Source organism: Microtus ochrogaster, chromosome 17 (assembly GCF_000317375.1).
Source record: "Microtus ochrogaster isolate Prairie Vole_2 chromosome 17, MicOch1.0, whole genome shotgun sequence".
NCBI classification, from domain to species: domain Eukaryota; kingdom Metazoa; phylum Chordata; class Mammalia; order Rodentia; family Cricetidae; genus Microtus; species Microtus ochrogaster.
The window spans coordinates 7922800-7939449 of NC_022019.1; the positions used below are offsets into that span (position 1 = coordinate 7922800).

A 16650-nucleotide genomic window follows, 5' to 3' on the forward strand; every position below is an offset into this window, starting at 1 on the left:
TTAAAAAAAAAGAAAAACCAGCAAATCCAATCAGAAAGGAATCTAATGGGCCAACCACTGTTAAGAGCCATGAAAAGGGTTTTCTACAGACGCCACCAAGATGACAAAGAATAGGAACCATGAAGCCTTAGTCAGCTGTTCACTGCTGACACCATGGGGAGAAGTCTGACCATCGGTTTCCTAGGCGACCATTCTTCCTCAGTGGGTGCAGAAGAAAGTCCCCAGGGACAGACCTGTGACAACAGCAATCCCATCAGGCCATGGGGCTGACTCTGGCACGTCCCCCAGGGATTCCAGAGCTGGCTGGGAGTTGGTCTTGCCCTGTCAGTATAGAGAGGGAAAGCAGCCAAGGCAGAGCCAAGAAAAAACCAGAAAGAACTCAGGAGCGCCGGGCTACAGTGCTATCGAGCTACCTAACAGGTAATCTAGGCAAGGCCAGGGAAGAGAGACCCTGTCACAGGGCATAACACAAACGTGGCAGCCAGCAGGGTGAGTGGGCTGAGCCGAGGCACCTCTGAGATGAGAAAATAAAGGTCAGGTGGGAAGTATATTAAGATAATGACAGGGTGGATCTAGAATTTGTACAGTTAGACAAATTCTGAGATTGGAGAAGCTGTCTGGAGAAAGCATTAACTATGGAAATCAAATAGGTACAAAAATATAATTTATGTATGAAGGGTAAATGCAAATGGGAGTTTGGAGTTGGCTCTGTGGCTCCAGAGCCATGGTGTCAGCCTGGCCATGGTGGCCTGCACAGCACTCCAGGGTCTACTCTGAGACTGATGTCTGATCCACAGCCCAACCCAGATCCATCCAGGACCAGGTCCATTTCCGGAACTCAACAGTAGCTGTTAAACAGCATCATGGTGATGTTCTTGCTACACGGGAGATGCGGGTTTTGTAAATATTCAGAGTCACACTCATTTCGGGCGGGGTGTGATGGTAGACACAGGAGGCATTGGTGCCGTGACAATGATGGCTCTCAGTTCCTCAGTGCTTAAGTGAGAAATAGCCATATAATAGAATAAAGAGCAAACCCGACAGCAACAGACACTGGCTAGCAGTGTCTGTGTTATTTGGCTAAGTGGAGGTTAAAAGTTGTAAGGTAGTGTTTTTGTAAGTCACTCCCTTTAAGAACATCTGTGTGCCTTTAATCCCCGCACTGGGGAGGCAGGAGCAGGCGTAACCATGAGTTCAAGGCCAGCCTGGTCTACACAGTGAGTTCCAGGACAGCCAGGGCTACACAGAGAAACCCTGCCTTTAAAAAAATAACAAAAGAAAAAAGAATGTATGTATTTACATATATTTGTGAAAACGCCTGGGAGCATAACATGTTGACCGATCTCTACAAGTGGCAAGAGTGATTTTCACCTTTTTATTTTACTTGAATGAAAAGTTATTTAGAGTGGGTCACAGTGGCACATGATTGCAGCGTGGGCAGCTGGGATGCGGAGGCAGGAGGAATGCGAGTGTGGGATCACCTTGAGAACTTCTGAGATCCTTTCTCAGTAAACCAGAGTGGTTTACAAAGGAATCTGCCTGACTTTCCCCAGGTGCTGGGACTGAGCACAGGGCTACACACACCACGGAAGCGCTCGACACTGCCATCAGCTCTATTACTCTCTCTCCCTCCTCTTTCTTTTTTTGTTTTTTGTTTTTCGAGACAGGGTTTTTCTGTGTATAGCTTTGTCTGTCCTGGAACTCGCTCTGTAGACCAGGCTAGCCTCGAACTCATATCTCCTGTCTTTGCTGCCTAAGTGCTGGAATTAAAGGCATGTGCCACCACCGCCCAGCCTCTAATGCTCTTTTAATTATTTGAGACACAGTCTTGTTGAGTGTTGAGTTGTTTTGGTTGGCCATAAATTTGTCATCCTCCTGCCTCAGCCTTCTGAGCAATCAGGATTAGCCCCCAGATCCAGCTCTGAATTTTTAAAAGAATATTTATTGTTTCAATAATAGGAAAAAGATAGCACTCTTATTTTGAAACTCTCACTTAGTGGGCAGGGAGAGGAGAACGGAGTGAGAAAGGTCAAGCTAGAGCACAGGACTGGGTACAAGCTCTGTGGTCAGTGGGTCTGACCGTTCTCATTCAGTATCACAGTATCAGTGAGAGCAGCTGGATTAGTTAGCAAGGCCGAGTGCTTAGACAGTGCTGGCCTCTAAAATGCTCCATAAACATAAGCCGTTGTTTTCATCTGCAGTGCTGGGGATGGAATCCAGGCCTCCCACACACTCAGCAGCTACTTCAGCTCGAGCTACACCCCAGTGCCCATGGTTACAATTACTGTCTAGTGCTGTTAACGTACTAAAGTTAATAGAGGGAAACCTGCCACTAGGAACACGGAGAAAACTGTTAGGGTCACCCAAGCTCTTGGCTCTGGCTCTCTTTCCTGTTGCCAACCCCTGCGTCCCTCTTCCTTTCTGATCACAGGGTTAGTTCTGGATTCTCCAGCAATTCTGGGTAAAAGCCAGCTGTGATAAAAGTAGTCTTGAATTCAGTCACATGGCCATTGCACAGAATGTCTCTGGTCAACTTCTCTTGCAGGAAGAACTCACAAATAAAATTATAGGGGTTAAGAACTACAGCAAAACAAAACAAAACAAAACAAATAAACAAACAAACCCCTGAAAATCTGACTGGTCATAGAAAACTGTATTTAAAAAAGACACGAGAGAGCCCAGAAATGTGGAAATGTTTCAATAAATTAAAATATACCTATACAGGTATCAACAATAATGTCTCTGAAGAAAATTTAATTACAGAAGAAAAAACCCTAAGGATTGTAAGCAAGAAACACACAGATAAAGCTTCAACTTTAGAAGAGAATATCCTTAATTCAGAAATTTATTATATTTTCTCCCATAACTAATAATGTTTTTTTTCCTTGTAGAAACCAGGAAACAGAGACCTGCGCCATAGGCTCACAATCTAAGACCAACCAACCAAGATGGGACCCACACCAATTATTAGAGAAGGTGGCTTTCCCATGTGTCCATCCATCTCTCAGCCCTTCTTATTCCTTCGATCTAGCTCTGACCGTGCTCTTCTCCACTCCATGCTGATAACTCAAACTTAAGGAAGAGACCACCCAGAAAATGTTTCTTTGATGCATGATGCAAAAAGAAACACTGAAGAACAAAGAAAACGGTTTTTTTCCTTTTTTCTTTCTTTCTTTTTTGTTTTTTCTTATTTCCTTTTTTTTTTTTTTTTAATGTTTTTGAGACAGGGTTTCTTTGTATAGTCCTGGCTGTCCTGGCACTGGCTATGGAAAGCAGGCTGGCCTCAAACTCACAGAGATCTGCCTGCCTCTGCCTCCAGAGTGCTGGGATTAAAGGCATGGGCCAAAAACAATGCTCTTATGTAAATAGAATTATGGGTGGAGGGCAGAAAAGAAAAACAGGGAGCACAGAGTCTGTAGACGGCAAAGGTTCTGAGGAAACTGAAGACTGAGGGAGAGTATGAACCATTTAGGGAAAGCTGTAGTGACAGAAGACGTCTACGTGACAGTGGGCGTCACAGGTTACCCTGACCCTAGTAATGTAGTATCTGAGGCCCTGAGTGGGCGGAGCTGTTGACGTGGTGATAGGTGAGACAGACACAGAAGAGTCTGAGGGAGCCATCCAGAAATAAGAATTAGTGGCAGAGAAAGAAATCAATTATTTGTTAAAAAGATTTCTCTAATCCCTGAGGGTCCCTGACAAACGGTTTGTTCCTCTGATGTACAGTTTCCATGATTGATTGTACCCTCCCAATGACAACAAGGCTTGCCAGATCCTGGTCTAATCTCCATTAGGATGGATCCTCAGAAGAAACCATTCTTTTCACCATAAGAAGGGAGCTTTATTTCTTCAGGTCTGTGCTCCTTAATGAACATACAAACATTCTGATGCAGAGAAACAAAAAGGCTGAGCAGGAACAAGAAGGAAGAGTGGGTCCAATGATGTCACTCTAGTCATTTAAATTCAGTAATGTCTTTTAGTTCCTGGAATATCAGTCTAAAGATGTCAGTCGGATTTTAAGAAGGGTCCCACTACTATAGAGACTGTAATAAGGAGAAAGAGGGCAAGAGAGGATACAAGGGCCAAGAGAGACAAAGCAGAGGCTAAAGTGACTCCCACAGAAATGAAGAATGAACAGCAACCACACTGATCCAACTCAGCTCAAGGTTAAGATGGGATTTTATTAGTGGCGAACTGAAAATATTGTGAGAAAAGGAACTCTAAGTATACTTAATCCCCAAATTTCATTGCTCAGGAAGTTTTTGCAATCAATGTTTCTTTAAGGTTTATTTATTTATTTTATGTATATGAGTGCTATATCTGCATGTGCATCTACATGCCAGATCAGGATCCCACTATAGATAGTCATGAGCCACCATGTGGTTGCTGGGAATTGAACTCAGGACCTCTGGAAGAGCAGCTGGTGCCATCTGAGCCATCTCTCCAGCCCACAATCAACGTTCCTTAAAGCTTACGCTTACAATAAAGTTAAGCCATTGTGGCCTTGGTGCAGTGGTACATACCTATAATTCCAGCAGGCTGAGGAAAAAGGATTGCCATTAGTTTGAGGCCAACTTGAGCTGCACAGAGAGTTCCATGTAACTCGTAAGGATGGGCTACATAGTGAGACCCTGTCTCCAAAACAAAACAAAAGTTGCTAATGAACTACCCACAAGTGCCAAGAAGCCAAGAGGCTACTTTTGAGGGCGGAGACAGAATTCTTCTTGGAAGTCTAGGAAAGCAGGACCAGGGCCGGAGGCACAGAAGTGACTAATGGTATCTAGAAGTTTGGGCTTACTGTAGACAGTAAAGACTCAGAACTCAGGCATGCTTGTTCAGTAAGAGACTCATCTTTGCACAAGCTCCCATGGTTCTGCATGAGGGGCCCCAACAACGAATTCAATTCCAAAATGTGCTTCATTTAAATACATACTTTTTCGACTCCTATTAAATACATAATTACAGTTATAGTCACCTGAACTTCTCCTTACAGCGGTGCGTGTGTCACAAGCCTCTCACAGCTATGTCATTAGCTTTGGTACGGTGCACAGACTGGCAATTACAGTTATAGTCACCTGAACTTCTCCTTACAGCGTTGCGTGTGTCACAAGCCTCTCACAGCTATGTCATTAGCTTTGGTACAGTGCAGACTGGCTATTACAGCTCATTTTAATGGTGTAGCCTCGCTTGGCAAATAAACATCAACTTGATGTTTTATAGGACTTTTAAAGTAAAACTAGTTTGCTCATAATATTTTTACAGGATATTGGATGACATCTGAGAAGCGAAGCCAGCCAGCCACATTCTGCAAGCACGTGAGAATTAGATCCTCTCTACAATCAGGATAACTGCATATAAGTCATTGCCGCGACACTAAGCCTCGCCTAGAATTTTATTTCTATCTGGATGTTGTGGTGCTCACCTTTAACCCCAGCACTAGGGAGGTAGAGGCAGGAGGATCTCTGTGAGTTCAAGGCAGCCTGGCCTACAGAGCGAGTTCCAGGACAACCAGGGTTACATAGTGAGATCTTGTCTCAAAACAACAAAAAAACAAAAAGAGAGTTTTAATTTCAATATATCAATATTAGCTTTAAGAACATATGTTTTCTTGGTAACGGGCAAACATTCAAAACTCACATACACGCTAGATGTTCTAGGCTCAGGTGTGGGGGAGGTAGTACAAGCGGGAACCCTGCTATCCATCTGCTGCAGAAATGCGCCGGCAATGGCTTCTCTGCACTGTGTTCTGCCACAGGGACCTCAGGAGCAAAGCCCTGACGCCACAGCAAGCGACAAACAATCTCTCAGTTACTTCCTCCTCTGGAAAATGGAAATTATCCATCTATCAGTAGCCCTCCGCTAAGGACTCCACAGAAGCCATCTGGAGTCCTATCCTAGAAGTTGCCCTCCTTAGATAATTTCAGAGATATTTCCATAGAGAGGAAAAAGCAGTTCAACTCTGCCTCTTCCTGCCATGCTAGGAACTGAACCCAGGTCCTGCGCACGCTCACTAAGAAAGTGAGCTATCATGAGATACAGCCCAGCTCTTCAACTCTGCTTTAAATACTGTTCTTCGTTTTATCATTACTTTATTTTTTTTTTAAATTTTTATTTTATTTTTTCGAGACAGGGTTTCTCTGTGGCTTTGGAGCCTGTCCTGGAAGTAGCTCTGTAGACCAGGCTGGCCTGGAACTCACAGAGATCCACCTACCTCTGCCTCCCGAGTGCTGGGATTAAAGGCGTGCGCTACCACTGCCTGGCATTATTTTATTTTCTAGGCAAACCACTATCATCTAAACAGTAAAAGCAAAATGGCTGCACTGGAAATGCCGCTCAAGTGCCTGCAAATGTACACATTATTCTCAGATTTTAGTATTGACAAGTAAAGTTAGTTCTGTATTGATTTCTAAGATATTTCTTCTTTTTTGTTGTGAAAATTGGCATTCACAGTATAGATATCATCACAGCATTTTGAACAGAACAGGTTTTAGTAGAGTCGCCTTCCCATCAACTCTTCCACCCCCTGCCACCCTTGGTTCTCTCTTGTGCTCCTCACTCCATCTCTTTTCTCTTTCAAGTTTAATGTGTCTTATGCCTATCCCCATCCTTCCTCATTACCTATTTTCACCTTCTCTTGGTCTCCTTTCTAGGTTTCGGCGACACACACACACACACACACACACACACACTTGGGGTGCACACATGAAAGAGAACACGTGTTTTGGCTTACAGAGTTTAAGTTGCCTCACTTAACATTATACTTTGCAGATCTATTCACTGTAGTAATATTTCATTTGTAATAAATAATCCTTGCCTGAAGATCAGAGAGTAAAACAGCTCCACTGGTCAGCCTTACAGACCAGGCAGTGGTAACACACACCTTTAATCCCAGTAGCCACACTAGTTGCCATAGAAACCTGGCAGTGCATGCCTTTAATCCCAGCACTAGAGAGGAATATAAAACGGGAGGAGACAGCTCTCACATACAGTCTCATTCTGAGATTCCTGAAGGCAGGATCGCCATTTCGGACTGAGGCTGAGGTAAGAGCCAGTGGCTGGCTGCTTTGCTTTTCTGACCTTCAGGTTGAACTTCAATTTCTCTCTCTGAGTTTTTATGAATCATTCTTCAATTCATTTTCCAGAAAATTTCATTTTTTGCTACTGTTGAGTAAAATTACAGTTCTGCTGTGATGTAAGCTCCTAACCCCGTGCATTTCAGCTACAGCAGGCTGACATTTTGAAAATTAACAGACAATAGTTTCCGGCCCACATGAGATACCTGTTCCCTCATTTCTTTCATTTTTTCCAACCGCTTGAGTTTTGTGGCATATTCTTGAACTTCTTTTAATCCGATATCCGTGCAGAGACGAACCAAGAAACGCAAACCTAAATTAAAAAACAAAACCAAAAACAAAACAAAAAATATTTAGGAAAGGAAAGATGCACAGAGCAAACCTGACATTTGGCAGAGGCTGGATGCTGACAGCACTTCGTTTTCTCTTAAAACATAATTATAGTCAGGCGATGGTGGTGCACGTCTTTAACCCCAGCACTCGGGAGGCAGAGGCAGACAAACCTCTGTGAGTTCGTGGCCAGCCTGGTCTACAGAGTGAGTTCCAGAACGGCCAGTCTCACCTCTCCACCCCAACCCAAACTCATTACACCTTGCAGTCTTTAGACCTGGGAGCACCTGTTATGCCACCAGACCACAGGGAGGGCACAGCACAAGGATGACAACTCAGGGCTGCAACGTTTGTTAATGTGCCAATGACAGATACACACACAAAGATTCCTAAGGGAGACTTGGCTATAAAATGGAGAGTGCACAGGGAAGGGGGAGGAAAATATTACCAGTAAATGTTCTTTTTACTGCTGGTAAATTCATTGTTTTAATCAATATTATTTACATTAAAGAAGCACACTTTATAGTTGGGCTTGAAGCCAACATCAAATATGTATAAGACAATTACAAGATGGGTGGATGTGTACACTCTGAGCTGACACCCAGGTGAGGCCCTGGAAGAGTCCCAAACTTTGCCTCAGCCTGTGCTCTTCCCATCCACCCCACACTTCCGTTCCTGGAACTTCTGTGTGTATGATCATCACATCATAAAACAGCAAGAAAATCCTCTCAGCACTTATACACCTCACTCAACATATTTAGTTGGGTTCACACAAATGATTAGTTTATTTAGAGACAAGGTCTCACGCATCCCAGGCTGGCCTCAAACTTGCTAGGTAGCCGAGGGTGATCTGGCTTTTTCTCCACAGAGCTGAGACTACAGGCACAAGCCACCAAGCCTGCTTTATTATTGGTATGTATATTAGAGTTTGCTTTTGGATTTAAGATTGTATTGATAAATTAGCAAAGGTGTGATGATTTATAGCCGTAATCCCAGAATTGAAAAGCTGAGGCAGGAGGATTGCCACAGTCCAGGCCAGCCTGGACTAAGAGTAAGCCCCATCTCAAAAGAACAAAGTTTTAAGATGCAAAGAATGAAAAGCAAACCAAGTAATTTCTCTCTGACCAATGAGAACACAATGCACAAGACGCCTGCCATTTGTTGTCTCATTGCTTTGTGACGCTTCTGTGCCAGCTCAAAAGATTTGGTTTCTGTCAATACAAGAGCAATGCAGACCATGGTAGAGCATTTGTAAGTTAAGTACGGGTACAAAGAAAAAATGAGAGTTAATAATTTCTCCTCTATCCTCAGACAGAGTTAAATATTTTAGATATTTCTTTGTACTCTCTTGTCAGTTATCAAGACAATAAGTAAAAGCTAAGTTAAAAGCTAGTTTTGGAGGGATGGAGGGAGAGAGTACAGGCAAGACAACTGGAATGGGGGGCAATGTGGAAACCTAGTGCAGTGGAAACTTCCTGGAACTTCCTAGTGAGGACTCTAGTGATGGAGGATACAGAGCCTGAAGAGGCCATTTTCTGTAGCCAGGCAAGGTGTCCAGTGTCCCATATCTGTCCTGCCTGTAAGATGTGCTGGGGCAAAGGCGGTTCAGAGCTTGTGGGAATGGCCAAGCAATGACTGGTCTAACTTGAGGCCCAAGCCATCAGAAGGAGCCCATGCCCTCACTTCCTGGATGGCCAGGATCTGGAGTTGGATGGCTCAAAGACCTAGGGTAGAACCAAACATGATTAACTAAAGAAACAAGTCAATGAAATGATTCCTAACGGTATTCTGCTACACTCATAGATTGGTGCCCAGCCCAATTGCCATCAGAGAGGCTTCCTCTGGCGGGTGATGGGATACTGCCATCAGCTGATGATGTAGACACCATAGCCAAACCTTAGGAGCTCAGGGAACCCCAAGGAAGAGGGGGAGGAAGAATTAGAAGGCCCAGAGGGGTTGAGAACACTAGGAGAATCAACTAGGCAGGGCCCATGGGGACTCTCAGAGACTGAAGCAACAAGCACAGAGGAGCCTGGAGAGGTCTGCACCAGGTCCTCAGCAGACAGGCTGAGGTTGTTTAGCTTGGGGCTTTTGTGGACTCCTAACAGTGCGGTTGTCTCTGACTCTTTTTGCCTGTTCTTGGGAACTTTTCCTCCTAAGCCTTGCTATGACAGTTTGTGCCTAGTCTTTTTGTGTCTTGTTATGCCATTTTTGGTTGATGTCCCTGGGAGCCCTGCTCTTTTCTGAAAGGAAATGGAAGAGCGATGGATCTGGGGGATAGGGGATGTGTGCATGGGACTGGGAGGAGCTGGTGGACAGGCTGTGGTTGGGATATACTGTATGAGAAAAGAATAAATGAAAAAAAATAACCCACTAGTTTTTTGTTTCTTTTAAAGGCAGGGAGTCATGCATGTGGCCCAGAGTGGCCCACAACTCATTATGTAGTTGGGGCTAGCCTATGACTTCTAACCCTTCTGTCTCTGCCTCCCAGACAAGCAACACCACACCCAGCTTCAGCAATGCTGGGGATCAAAGTTAGGGCTCCTTCGTTTCTGGGCAAGTTCTCTACCAACTAAATTATATTTTTAACCCCTAAAAATAAATTTCTAATACCTAAAAATAGCCATAATGTGATGAAATTGTGTTTATTTAATTGAAAAAGTAGTTCCAAAATGTACCCGTTTCCTTGTGATAAACTACAAAGCAGAAGACCCCACAAATCTGAACTTCTGATCACTCAGAGGCTCCTGATAGCTAGCTCAGTTCCAGCTTCCAGGAAGGCTGGACTGGCTCCCAGGCACGTCAGTTTCTGAGTCACCATGTTCCTCTCTATTGGGCGGAGTACTGCACACACAGTAGGTGTGCTGGCTCTGTACTGCTTCTGTCTACCACGACCCAGGTTTACATTCTCCCTCTTGCTCTACTATGCTGCCAGGCTGTTTGTTTCACTTCCTTTAGTACTGCTGGGCTGCAGGCACCTACCATCCTGCCAGGCTTCAACCATACCTCCTGACAGCCTTAGAGTAAAGGGGTATAGAGCACACTTCTCCCCTTACCACAACTACCATCAAAATTATACTTTATAATCGTTAGCTAGATGTCAAAAATTAATTTCTTTTCTTTTTTTGCCTTTTATTTTTCAAGACAGAGCTTCTCTGTGTAACTACTCTGGCTGTTCCAGAACTCACTCTGTAGACCTGGCTGGCTTTTAATTCACAGATATCCACTTGCCTCTGTCTCCCAAGTATTGGGATTAAAAGTGTATACCACCAGAAGAAAGTGACTGGCAAACTGCCAATATAGGTGGAACTGTCTTTGAAATTTCCTGTTTCATGGAAAAGTCTGCTGGATACTATGGACCAGTAGGCTGAAGATGGATGCCCCAATGTTACAGAAGAACTTTGGGTGACTGTCCAGGCAGCAAGATGTCTCTGTCAATTCTAGAGTTTTAGAAGTTGCTTACAATGCACTTCCTGTTTACTTAAGTAATATTATATCCTTCTGGAGTCTTTGATGGAGTTGAAGAGTAGATAGTAATAATATAACTTTACTTACAAGTAAAAAAGATAAAGTATATATAAATATTGTAAGTGTAATTCTTGTTTGAATTGAATTGAATTCTTCCTTTTATCTATGTGTTGCTTTTATTGGTTAATGAATAAAGAAACTGGCTTGGCCTGACAGGGTAGAACAGAGCTAGGCAGGGAAAACTAAACTGAATGCTGCGAGAAAGAAGAGTGGGGTCAAAGAGAAGCTATGTAGTTGGAGACAGATGCTGGGAACTTTACCTGGTAAGTCACAGCCACATGGCGATACACAGATTACTAGCAATGGGTTAAATTAAGATATAAGTGTTAGCCAATAAGCAGCTAGAGCTAATGAACCAAGCAGTGTTTTAAATAATATAGTTTCTGTGTGATTATTTCAGGTCTTAACTGCTGGGCTGGAATGAACAAGCGACCTCATATGACAGCAGTTGGTTGATTAAGTCCTCTCTTCTATAAGCAGGGCTTCAGTACTTTTCAGAATTACCCTGCCCACTCTCTATGGTTGACTCCATTCCCACAGATGTCGTTTTTCATTGCTGTGCTCCCTGGCACATCTCTAATTTCTCCTTTTCTGCTACACTGTTCCCTGCAGTCTACAAACGGCCATCTCTTCCATCCTTAGAGAAGCAGCCCTAGACCACTCCTCACTCCCACTGCGTATTTCAACCTGCTGCTCTTCTGTTTCTGCCTCTACTTTCCCAATGACTTTCCAAAGTCAGTGGCTTTTGGTTGGTAACTTCTGTGATTTTTTTTCTCAATGCTGCATATGAAATCCGGAGCATCTGAGTATAATGCAAGCATTGCCACTGAGTGACGGTCCCAACCCCAAGTGCCACAAGTCATAGTGTCTTCCTGAAGTCTATCTCCCTTGGCTTTGGGGGCACTGCTCTTGTCTGCTCCCCAGACCTCCTTTCTCAATCCCCATGCGTCCTCTTCTCCACTTGATTGTTGGTGTTCTGCAGGTCCACTCTTGGACTATCAATTTATGATCTCTCCTGGGATGTCGCACCCATTTATCAACCTCGGTCAGGCTACATCTTAATAATTTAAAGCTAGTTTCTCACTCCAAATGCACATTTCTCCTCAGTGTTTACCACAGTTGTCTCTACATCTCATGGTAACTTTGTTAGAGGAGCTTGGATGGTTCAGCCACATCACAAGACCCAAGAACACCTGCCCCACGCTGACATCACCACCCCAACTCTTCCTCCTACGTTTCCTCTACATAAATACTTAAGTTACACTTCTCTTTCACCTACTTTCACAATTACTCATTTTGACTATTAAATATCTTGTTTGAGTATGTGCATGTGATGTATGCATGTGTACATGTTCATGTGTGTATGAGTGTATGTGTATTTATGTGGTACCAGATATAATGAATGCCTGTGTACATGCTCATGTGTGTATGGGTGTATATGTATTTATGTGGGTACCAGATGTGATGCACACATGTGTACATGTTCATGTGTGTATGTGTATTTATGTGGGTACCAGATGTGATACATACATGTGTACCTGTTCATGTGTGTTTGGGTATATGTGTATTTATGTGGGTGCCAGATGTGATACATGCATGTGTACCTGTTCATGTGTGTTTGGGTATATGTGTATTTATGTGGGTGCCAGGTGTTGATGTATGCATGTGTACACATTCGTGTGTGTATGGTGTACATGCATTAATGTGGGTGCCAGGTGTCTTCCTTAATTGCTCTCCACCTTATATTTGAGAGAGGGTCTCTCAGTGGACCCTCAGTGGTCTATGCTACATCAGTGTTGAATAGTGTCTGGAATATAGTCTTCATTCATAAGAGTGTGTACAAAAATAGCCAATTTCTGATCAGTAAGACACTGAAAGCAGCAGGTTTAAAATAAGTTGCAATGTCACAATTACTAGGTAAGTCTTCTGTGTACACACTTATCTTAGTAATCCACAATGAAAAGGTAGTCTATGCTTTGGGAATAATATACCATTGTTGCTCCCTTCCCCCTTCCCACAGAAGAGCAGCTTAGAGGCGATTTATAGAAAATAAAATGACTATTTCCATGGCTAACCTGAGCTACATAGTAAGTTCTTGCCTAGCATGGGCTACATGAGACCCTGCTTAGACAAACAAACCCCGACCAGTTTAGGTAGTTGTCCTCTGAGATGCAGGGTATCATCTGTAAGGCTGTAAAATAGGCCAATTTTTAAATTTAAAAAGCTCCATTTTGTGTGTATGGATGTTTTGCCTGCACATATGTCTGCACCACATGCATACAGTTCCCTCAGAATCTTGATGGGTTCACCAGAAAATGATTCTGTTTCAGATAACATTCCGCAGATTTCCCCACTAAGGCTCCAGCTATGGTCGTCAATTGATTATACTTGTTTTGAGGATTATACAGGCCAAAGTCATCTTAGATATTCCTTACAGTGTACACAGTCATTCATTTAACTTTTAGGGTAACTCTTAAAACCTCTGTAAAGGGAAACAATGTGGCCTTGCTGGCCCGGCACCAAGGCATTGTGGCTGCTCCAGAGATTTTCATCTGGAAGCAATTCTACCCTTGAAGGGGCATTTTGCCAAGTCTGGAGACTTCGAATTTCAACAAACGGGGCGGGAGTGCCACTAGTAGGTGAAGGCTGAGGACGCTGCTTACAAACCTGCTGATCTCTAGGGAAACTAGGAATGTTAAATACACTGGGTTCTCTTCTCAATGGTCCTGATATCTTGCCCAGAAGACTGGGAGTGGATTTTGTTAATAAGCTGGTAACCTTTTTGCTATCTGTGGAGAAAGAAAGTGGGTGTGGCAAACCTTACCCACCTTTTGCTTAGAGACAGACCTCACCCAAATTCCCCAGAATGATTATCCTAACTTTTCTTTCCCTGGAACACTATATAGTCACACTTGAGCTTTACTGTGCACCTGGAATTAGACGGATTGTTGCCCGGAAACCTTCCCCCAAATTGAATTATGTTTTAAATATGCTGACAAGCCGGGCGGTGGTAGCACACACCTTTAATCCCAGCACTTGGGAGGCAGAGGCAGGAGGATCTCTGTGAGTTCGAGACCAGCCTGGTCTACAAGAGCTAGTTCCAGGACAGGCTCCAAAGCCACAGAGAAACCCTGTCTTGAAAAACCAAATAAATAAATAAATAATAAATAAATAAATAAATAAATAAATAAATAAATAAATAAGCAAGCAAGCTGACAGTGAACAGCCTGGCATTGGATGCCCAGAAGTCTCTGATCCAGGTTGATAAGGTTTTCATTCTCGTCTTTCTTGAGGTTTGCTTCCCTGTCTGACACCTGCATGGGAATCCCTTCAATGAACCAGGTGGCAGGCAGGTTCCACTTTCAAATACTGTCCCTGGACTTCTTATTCCCAAATGGTCTCTGAAGTGACTGAGACTAAAAACCACACAGAAAGTTTCTTTTTGAAAAGGAACAGGGAAAATAGATGCTAGAGCCAACTGCAAACTACAATTCTGTACTTTTTAAGAGTTGTACAATGATGGCCCTGTAGGCCCTTTCCTCCCTGGTGTCTGCCTCCTGTGGCTATCAGGTGAGGAACCTACTTCTTGTTCCTGAACCTCTTCTCAGTCCTGGGCAGTGCAGCTCTTCCAAGAGCCAGGCAGAGACTCCACCTGCTCCTTGGATCAGGCTGCATCATCAGAAACCCGAGCTCAGGAGAGATGTGTTTACTGTAATGTGCTGCCTGTATTTATTATTTTAGAGAACAAGATGAAAAAGACTTTTCAAAGATGTTCTCTTCGCTGCAGCGCTGATCTCAGCACCGCCCACGCCTCTCAATGACTATCCACACCATGAATGAAGAGATTTCTTCTCAAGGAATTGCTTTTTGTTTCCTAACAAAGATGGCAAAAATTCTAAATTGACTATGACTTTCCTCTTTTCTTTTTGGTTTTTCGACACAGGATTTTCTCTGTGTAGCCCTGGCTGTCCTGGAACTCGACGCTAAGTAGAAGAGGCTGGCCTTGAACTCAGAGATCTGTTTGCCTCTGTGCTGGGATCAAAGGTGTGAGCCACCGGCACCCAGCTGACTTTCCTCTTTGACTAAATGCAACTCAGGACAAAACTGACAATTAGTGGTGAGATGCAGCAATGAAGATGGCTGTTTTCTCTTTCCTTAGCCCAGATTTTGCAGTAATCCTGCACAGGACCAGGCACAGTGACAAGAGAGGCGGCACATGGACACTTCTGCAAAGCTCATTTCACAACTCACAAGCAAGTAACATGTCAGGATAGCATTTTAAAACTAGGGGTGGGAGAGACGAACAGCCAGTAAAGCGCTCGCTGTGCAAACATGAGGATCTGAGTTTGGGTCCCCGGAACACCAAGCATGGTGACACAGAGTTCCAGTGCTGGAAGACGGGGACAGGTGGGTCTCTGGGGCTCACTGGTAACCAGTCTAGCCAGACTGGCAAGCTCCAGGACAGTAAGAGACCCTCCCAAGAAATGAGGTAGAGAGCAATTGAGGAAGACTACGGATATTGCCCTGTAGCACATGCGTGTACCTATGTGCACAGTGACCACACACACACAAATACATTTAAGTGCCACTAAAAAAAAATCACCAGCAAGATTATTCATGCTTTGTTTTAAAAAATAGTAAAAGTATCTTTTTTTCCAACCTGAAAACATCGAACACTAAAGTGGGTAGTTAAAATGCTTTTCACGGGACTGCCCACAGGACTTACTGCTCTTGCAGAGGACCTGGGTTTGGTTCCTAGCACCTACATCAGGCAGCTCCCAACTACTTGCAACTCCAGTTGCAAAGGACCTGACACCCTCCAGCCTCTTTGGTCCCCTGCACACATGTGGTACATATGAATTCACACAGGTATACACACATACATTAAAAGACTCTTAAAGACAAGCTGGTCTTTGTGTTTTTTACATCATGCATCCCGATCCCATTCATCTCCTGTTCCCTCTGAAACACCCCCCTCCAACAAAACAAAACAAAATTTAACATAAAAACGGAAAAAAAGAAAGAAAGAAAAGAGGAAGAAGGGGAAAATCTCCACATGGAAGCTGCAGTGTGACAGTGAGTCACAGTAAACCCTTTACCCCTACATCTTTACACGCAGGCGTTCATCACAAAGAATCACTGGTTTGGTTTGAGGCCTGTCTCTGCTGCACCACTGACACCGGGCCCTCACTGGGACTCTTCCCGGACATCCTGTTGCTGCCCTGTCTCAGAGATTGTGAGGCCTGGGCTGGAAGGACTGCTCCCTGCTCCAGCCCGTGCTCCAGCAGATCACAGATGGGTTAGAGTTGGGGTGGGCCAACATTGAACCCTGGTTTTGAGCCTGGGTAGTTGCAGGGTTGGTCAACCTACACCTCTCCCGTCTTCACCACCAGGGTGCCATGGCTAGTTCAGCCCTTGCAGCTATGAGGGGCCAGTCTCCTGTCACATCCTCAGGGCGGTTCTCTCACACTTATCTCTCTCCCCTGAACACACCGGAGGAGTGATGGGGACAGCGCTCCCACCTGCCTCAGGCGTCGGTGGGGTGAAATCTCGCCTCTGCCCATGCCAGTGGTACACGTCTTTAATCCCAGGACTCGGGAGGCAGATGCAAGCAGATCTCTGAGTCTGTGGCCAGCCTGGTCTACAGAGTGAGTCCCAGGACAGCCAGGGCTACAGAGTGAGTCCCAGGACAGCCTGGTCTACAGAGTGAGTCCCAGGA

The 16650-nt window shown here is 44.3% G+C and overlaps 1 protein-coding gene across 2 annotated transcripts in view; it reads right to left on the reverse strand.

Annotated features, from left to right (window-relative positions):
* Ift88 (intraflagellar transport 88) overlaps positions 1-16650 on the reverse strand; it is a 94609-nt gene that overhangs the window by 21026 nt on the left and 56933 nt on the right. For both annotated transcript variants that reach the window (XM_013349242.2, XM_005355431.3), the window contains exon 23: positions 7280-7386. In XM_013349242.2, the coding sequence (XP_013204696.1) occupies positions 7280-7386 (107 nt within the window). The remainder of the gene's footprint in view (positions 1-7279; positions 7387-16650) is intronic.